The 8,182-nt window shown below is 39.7% G+C and overlaps 1 protein-coding gene across 1 annotated transcript in view; it reads left to right on the forward strand.

Annotated features, from left to right (window-relative positions):
• Positions 1 to 7,311, forward strand: part of ALCAM (activated leukocyte cell adhesion molecule) — a 116,009-nt gene extending 108,698 nt beyond the window's left edge. The window contains exons 15-16 of the mRNA XM_058824875.1: positions 3,291 to 3,404; positions 4,988 to 7,311. Of these exons, the coding sequence (XP_058680858.1) occupies positions 3,291 to 3,378 (88 nt within the window). The 3' untranslated portion in view covers positions 3,379 to 3,404; positions 4,988 to 7,311. The remainder of the gene's footprint in view (positions 1 to 3,290; positions 3,405 to 4,987) is intronic.
• The last annotated feature ends 871 nt before the right edge of the window (positions 7,312 to 8,182 follow it).

Raw genomic sequence — 8,182 nt, forward strand, 5'->3', positions numbered from 1 at the left:
AGGGAGATTTTGATTAGGATTCCCTGAGGATAATTATTTTCCTGAAGAGCAAGCATAGATAAATATTAAATACAAGTCATAATTTTAGTAAGACCTCAGAATGATCCATGATTTACAAATTAGTTTAAAGGGAAAAAAAAAAAAAAGAAGAGTGAGTAAACTCATATTTATACAACTAACTTCTCACTTTTCAGAACAGCACTATCAAAGGTGTGGGCTTTTTTTGTGGAGCTGTAGATAATGACAGTGTGAGACTGCTCCAGGTCTGGGTAGAGTGAGCTGTCTTCCCTTTTGGGCAAACCCTTGGGAATATTTCTATATGTTCAGACTCCATTGCCCAGCTGCTCAAATATTATGAGGAGGTTGGTCTTGAGTTGCAGATGGAGCAAGCTGGCAGGAGTTAATGCACAGAAAAAGTCCATTAAAAGGAACAACTGCTGTTGAATGTTAAGCTGGACAAGGACCACTTGTCCTGTGCCTGAGGTCACCTCAGGAAGTGATGGAACCCATGTTTTGAGACGCTTCTGTTACAAACCCAAGCATGTCTGTCGAGCCCTGGGACTGGCGCTGCTGCTCCTCTGCTGTTGGCAGAGCCCTGCCTGGGGACCCCACCTCCCAGCAAAATAACTCCTGCCTCTCTTAGTGGCACTGTTTAGATAGCACTAAAAAAAGGCTGAAGCATTCTTTGTGCTGAGGTGGTGATTCTGCCTCGATAATGGCATTTGGGGAACAAAAAAAACAGGTCAGCAGGATCACTGAACCGTCATAAATAAATGGCTGCATTTCAGTCTCAGGCATTGAGAATCAAAATCCATCTGATTGTCAGACATGAAAAACTGCTGCTCTCATTTCAAGCAAGTGGTTTGTAACATCCTTCAAAAGAGTTCTGGAGCACCTGCCTCTTTCAAAGTTAGTGTTGCCCTTGAAGTTTCCCATTTTTGCCCAGGGTGGCTTTAGGGAAATAAAGGTGACATTTGATTTGACGGCATATAAAATTAAAATAGATTACTTTAAAAATCAAAACCTGATCTCGTTGCAGGATCTCCTGATGTTAGTCATTGAACACTTTTAAGCTAATCAAAGATGAGACAGTTCTCTCTGCTGTTAAGTGTCAGGTCATATGAGATTCAGTCTGATTTGGGCACTGTAAAACTGGTGATAAGAGGCCAAAAAAAAGGATCCAAGTGAGCCATGCCAGTAGTCTATCCAGGCTCCATGAGCAGACATTAGCAGTTATATGAGGACAGATGTGCACAGTACTGCTTTCTCACATCCAACTCACTTCAGCTCAGGTAATTGCCTGAGTCCAGATTCTTTCAGTTTTTCATCTCTTCCCCTATTGTCTCCAATTTTGTGAGACCTATTTATGGAAAAGACTCATTAGCCACATGACAAGCCAAATTATGTGCTCAACCTAAACCAAACATGTTTTAAATTATAAACTTTTTTAATTTTCAAGGGATTTTTTGAAGGGTTGTTTCTTTTTTGTTAGGATTAAAGAGATTTGTGAAAGGTTGTTAAGCCCACAGAAGGTCAGTCCCTACCAAAGCATTGAATTTTCTTCATTGCATTTCATGTCCTTCCCTTTAATTCATGTCATGTGTTTCAGGTTTTGAATACCAGGAAAAATAGAGTGTTACTGTGCAATAGAAATTTACCACTGTAGAATAAGTAACTTTGTAATACTATCTCAGCACTTTTAAAATTAAATTTGCCTGTAATGAAGAAGAGCTCAGATCTTTGCAGTAAATGGGTTGTCAGCATGATACCTTCCTGTCAGTCACACAGGTATAACAGAGGCACCCTAAACCAACAGCAAAAGATAATGCAGCTTTAAAATATTAAAACTTGTGGCCCCTCAGGAAAAGATTTCAGAGAGGTCCCTTTCAGTGCAGCCTGTGGGATTTGGGATGCAGAATCCCATCCTCCCCGATCAGGAGAGCAGCATTTCAGCATCGCTCCCGGCGATGGGGAAGGGTTGGGTGCATGTGCAGTGCCCCAGGAGCCCTTCAGAGACAAGAAGGAAGCTTCCCTTCCCTTCAGAGACAAGAAGGAAGCTTCCCTTCCCTTCAGAGACAAGAAGGAAGCTTCCCTTCCCTTCAGAGACAAGAAGGAAGCTTCCCTTCCCTTCAGAGACAAGAAGGAAGCTTCCCTGCCCCGGCAGCTGCTCAGGGTCCTTACCCAGGGCAGGGGTGGGTGCAGCCTTTGCTCAGATGGAGGATGTGCTCGGGTGCCCCTCCAGCAGCGATCCCGTGCGCTCCTGCATGGTGTCAGCGTGCCACGTCCCGCTCCCAGCCTGTGTCTGCATGGTGCTCTGCCAGTCAGCGTCACTCGGGTCTGTGCCCTGCAGCAAGGGTGAGCATGTGCACCAGTCTGTCGCAGCAGACCGTACGTTTCTGTAGGGGACGCAAATTATCTGCCGAGAAAATGCGGATGCGATAATCTGCTTTGACACAAGGGATTTACTTTGTCCCACTCAAATATACTTGCCCATTTACATTTTAAAAATTGGGGCCTTCAAAATGTTATCACAGCACTGCAGGAATCTTTCACCTTGGCAGACAGTGAGGCTTCTCACAGATTAAATGAATGGCATAGTGGTTTTATTGTGCTAAGCTAAACTAAGCACTTAACTCATTAATTCATCACCACTACATGCATTAAGACCTGCTATTTTAAATGAGGCATACCTCTTTTTTTCCCCTCCCTCAAACATTTACACAATCTCATCTTTACCCAAAGCTTGTCAGTCATAGCTAACACAGACCTACAAGCCAGAGTGAGATTTTTCTTTTCAGTGGTGCCAGAATTTTCATGAATTTCTTCACATTTGAAGAGCTTCCGTTTGGCATGGGCTCTGAAGTCATTTACTACAAATACACAAAAGATTGCTGTGTTGATCAAGATATTTTAGCCACACTTGTAACGCTTTAGTATGCCTTAAAGCAGACTCATGCTTATTGAAACAAGCTGCACAGTTACTTTGTCAAGAAACATGAATCTCCACAACTGGTTTAAACTTACTAAATGTCTGCTAGCTCAGAATAATTCTGAATTCCTCAAGATGTAGCTCAACACACAGAGCCCTGCTGCAATATTTCCTGTGGTACAGCAGTGGGAGATCTGGTGTCACTGGTCTATTTACAGACATATGCAAACCTGTTGCTCTGCTCAGAACAGAACTGTCAAAATTTTCTGTTCACTGTGAGGGGAGGAGGCAGTGTCATTTATATGAGTATGGAAAAAAATGCTGTAGACATGCAAAAAAATGACCTTCCTTTACATTGTAGGACAGCGTCAAAACATGTAGACAAAGATCTTGGAAATATAGAAGAAAACAAAAAACTAGAGGAAAACAATCATAAATCTGAAACTTAAAGAAAACGTGTCAGTCATCATTCCAGGTAAGTGTTTCATATTACACCATTAAAATCTCTTTGTTCACCATTCCTCTCCGGTCATCAAAGCTGTAGCTTGGTCTGGTGCTCACCTTCCAGAGTGGGGTCATTTTGTGGTGTAGTTTTAGGACAGACAGACTCAAACTTTTGGCCAGTTAAGAATTCAGAGATTCATATACAAATATAAAAAGAAGTCTGACATTCAGATGGAACTTGCTACTTGGCTTTAGTCTATTGCATGTGCTTGAGGAAAGGAAAATGCAGATTTTATACTGTACCACTGTTCATGTGTATGTGTGTGTTTATATGAAGAGTATGTTTAGACAGAGTTAAGAAGATTTCAAGTTATGACTTGAAATATTTACAGGAACTTCTTCCCTTAGTGAAAGCAACAGTTTCCAAGTCCTTGGTCACTTTTTCCATCATTAATGTAAAGTCATGCAACTTCCTTCCCTTAGAACAAAACAATTCTCTTAGTCTAGATTTCACACACCTGTACTATAATCAGTTTTATCCTGGAAGGAGACACTGTGTGTCTCTTTACATTAGGAACAGGTTTGAAAGTTTCCCCCGCTGGGATCTGTATGGAGTAAACTGTTTACAAATGGTCTGGCAGATGCCCAAGCTCTGTGGGGAATTACAGGAGCACTGCAGAGCACCAAGAGCACCACCCTGTGCTCACACATACATACACCACTCTGCACCTCTCCTCCTGGTACCCAAGGGAGGGGGTCAGACCATTCTTCTGGCCAGTTTAGGTCATTTAAAATTAACACAAAAGTCTGGAAACCAGCCATCCATAGAGGTTTGTTTCGTTAGTCATCAAATAGTCTTAAAAATGAGAGTGTTACATATTCAGGGGTGCTTGCATTGTAAGCTCCTTCACAGGAAAGCTGTAGACAGCCCTGATTTTCAGTGATTTTAATAAATAGCACTGGTTACCTTCTTGGGGTAGCAGGGTTTAAGGCATATGGAATTATGTTAAATTATGATATTTCATATTAATATAACAAGGTTTTTTCTTTAAATGAATGCAACTGTCAATAATTACAATATGTCAGTATTGTCTGAAATTTTCTAATACAAACCACAAGTTTTGTGTGAAGTATTTAGAATGTAATGGATTATATAGAGGAGTTACACAGTATATAAGGAGATGCAGCATTGTTGTAGGCACTTTACCAGCAATATCACTGTTTTACTAGTTTGGAAAAGAGAATTGGGAGTACCAAAATGATGTCCTAGGAAGGATTTAAAGATGGAAAACAAGTCAGTTTGGATTTTGAAAAAGTTGCAGCATAAACACACTGTGTACCTTTGGTCTAATCTTCTACTCTGTATTCCTTCAGATCAGTAGATCTGCATAACTGAAATGAACATAAATCCATTGCTTACCAGATAAACTTACTGGATTTACTGGGAACAATACTGCAACAGTGATTCTTGTCATGAAAGAAAGTGTTTACCTTACTGAGCTGCAGAAGAAAGTACTTTTCATGTAGCTGTTTATTTACAGCATAGATACTGAGTAGTTATGATGGTTAATATATTTTAAAATGTTTAACTGGCTTTATCTTTCATATTTTCAGAGAATACATATAGACCAATTGAAGCATGAACGTGGATTGTATTTAAACATATACAAAGAAGTGACAGCTATTCATGGTTCAAGTATTAAGCAGATCATACTACCAGGTTTTCAAAGGATTTTAGACACAATTATCTCAAGCTAAAAAAACCCCACAAACTAATTTTGGCAACAGCCATGATAATAGGTCACCATGTTGTGTTCTGTTTGAAATATTTTTTTGTAAATGTCTGCACTGAAGATTTCTTTTTGTTTGCCTTTATGTAAATTTTTTACGTAGCTATTTTTATACACTGTAAGGCTTTGTTCTGGGAGTTGCTGTTAATCTGATGTATAGTGTAATGGTTTTATTTCAATTGTTTTTATGACACCCTTTGAGCAGGTACATGTCTGATTCTGGTTGTAATCAGTGAAGCCTCTGCTTTGTAGCAAGTACCTAGAGTGTAAGATTGTCTTAAAGAAAATGTCAAACTCCTTTTTCATTCTTTGAAATCATGGTAAAGCAGAAGGGTGACAGCTGTGACAAGAATAAACTAAATTGTTAATGAAAGTGAACATTTGAAAAACCATGCAAAGCTAAACAAGCTAGAAGGGGAATAAAGAGTTTCCCTGAAGAAGTCTGGGTATTGAGTAAGGAACACTATGAAAAATTCCTAGCCTACATACAGCTGGTGGCTGAAAAACCCTTTTCTTCTAGAGCAAGACATGCATTTTATTGATGGTTATCAGTCGTCTTTCATGTTAGCATTAGGATAAGGAACTGGAATTCTGGATTAATTTTGATTCCTTTATGTTATTCGCTGCCTTAAAGTACTGTACCTTTTCTTCTTTTCAGAGAGATACCAGTCAGAATTGGAAACTTTTTTTAAAAAGTGGTCATATCAAAGCTGCATTTTTTCCCACAAAAATAGAATATATATATATATATATATTTTTTGTGTGTTTTTGTTAACTATGCTACAGATATTGAATGCACCTTGAGATAATTTTAGTGTTTTTAACTGGTACATAATTTATCAAACAGTACATATAATTGTAACAATGAAATGTCTATGTATCTTTAGTTACATTCAAGTTTGTAACTTTATAAACATGTTTTTTGCTTGAGGGAATTTTTAGAATGGTACTTGATAAGAAAAGGTTTTAGGGTGAATGGCCAATAGAAAGCTGTACTTAAGGGAGATAAGTTTCATCTTATCTGGAAAGTTAGTTTCTGGAAGAAGGTAACAGGCAGCTTTGATGGAGAGGAACAGTGGAAGTAAGCAGAACATCAGGTTTCCATTTACAAATATCCAGGGAAAAAGTAAGTTTTTATAGACCGGTAGGCAAAAATAAATAAATAAATAAAAGAAAAAGATGGACGTTAGGAAATGTATTTTGCCACTTTTGCATTATTTAGGGGGCAGAAAACACTGTTACTTGTAAATTTGTAAAATGTTAAATGTCTGGGCAGTAGTGACTGATGTCTTAATAAAAGCTTCCTGTAGTGCATTGGCATGGATTAAATACATAAGATGTCCTATAAACTCTATGCTGTATAAAATATTAGAGGGAAATCCTGTTATATGCCTCTAAACTTTAATTTGTTACTGTTTTATTTGGCAAAAAGAAAAAAATTATAATCTTGGTCAATATTTAAACCAAAGTAAAATGGGGGAAAAACCAAAGTAATTTGTTTTGCATGGCTAAGCCATTCTGTTATCTCTGTAAATATTGTGATTTTTTTCTTTTTAGAATTTTGTTAAAAAAATTCTAAAATTTTTAAACACCTGTTTTTCGAAAATAAAACGTGAACACACAAAAAAGTTACTTTATATATAAATATATCTTTTTCTTTTGGTGCAAGAACACTGCCAAGTGATACACTTGTTTTGTAAAAGTAAGAACAAATTCAGTGGGCATGACTCTGAACGGGAAACATTGTACCAGAGTCCTGTGAAGGAGTGTGCATCTACTGCCTCTCTTTGTTTATAACACTACAAATAATGCTTAAATACGGAGAGGAATCTTCCAAAGATAGGGAAAACTTCAAAGGGAAAGCATAGGGAAGGGCTGAAAATTTTCATACCACTGTCAGGGGAATATAGGGCAAACGAGAAGAAAACAAAGTCCTTCAACTTTCACAGCTACAGAAAAAGGAATACAAACAACTCCTCGCCTTTTGGGATTCTGCTTGATCTCCTATGCACTTTAAATCGTCAGTCCGAGGAGCTGGGTTTTTCACTGCTCCGAGTTCACTATAGGCAAGTTTCAAGAACCAAGAGTGCAAAAGAATTAATGTTTCTATCCATGCCTAAACAACAATAAAACTGAAGTATGTCTTCACTGGCTTGTGTGAAATCTCAGTGTACAAGAGGGAAGGCGCGCACCCAGCGCTCGAGCCGCTGCCTGTGGCCCTGCACATGCACCCCTGTGGGGCCTGGCTCCCAGGAAAGGCCATGGGGTGATGGCTGTGGGTTTGTGGGGCTCCTCCTGGCCCACAGCACCTGGGCACCACGAGCACTTCCTCAGCACAAGCTGGTGCACAGAGCCTTGCCAAAGCTCGTCGCGCAGGTCTCTGCTTGGGACCTGGACAAATAATTACCCTAGCAGTGAATTTGGGGGGACCTGTTCAAATCTGAGCAAGGACACCACGAGAGTTCAACCTCAGTTTACTACACACAGGAAGAAAAAAATAATCCCTGCTCACAAATGGTTTAAAAGCATGACAGGAGGCAGTAGAGGAGAGCCCATCCTCTTGCTTTACAGTCAGGAAATAATGTAATTAGTGGTGTCTGTTCATGGCTGTGCAGGAAACTGCCACTGAGCTTGGAACAAACCTGGGGGTTTCACTGCAAAGGCAGTATCCTGCAAAAACACCCACGGGCTTCCCAAACAACTCTGGGAGTCCTCTGAAGCAACAATATCAAAGCTATAGCTGTGCTGCAGTGAAGATGAGCTACAGAAACGTGATAATGGTATGGCCAGAAGGCGAGGCCTTCTGGAAAGAAAGGAAAAAAAAGTAATTGGGGTCAGCACTATAAAAGGAAAAGCATCAGGGATATTTTGTACTGGTTCTGAGTACTGCAGACCACCCTCTGCTGGAGGGCTTTACTGCACCTACAGCTGCTGGCCAGGGGAACAACCATCCACACCTCATTGTCTGGGTGTTTTCCAGGATTTGCCAGCATCAACCCATGTTACACCTTTTTCTGGA

This window comes from Ammospiza caudacuta, chromosome 2 (genome assembly GCF_027887145.1).
Source record: "Ammospiza caudacuta isolate bAmmCau1 chromosome 2, bAmmCau1.pri, whole genome shotgun sequence".
Lineage (NCBI taxonomy): Eukaryota > Metazoa > Chordata > Aves > Passeriformes > Passerellidae > Ammospiza > Ammospiza caudacuta.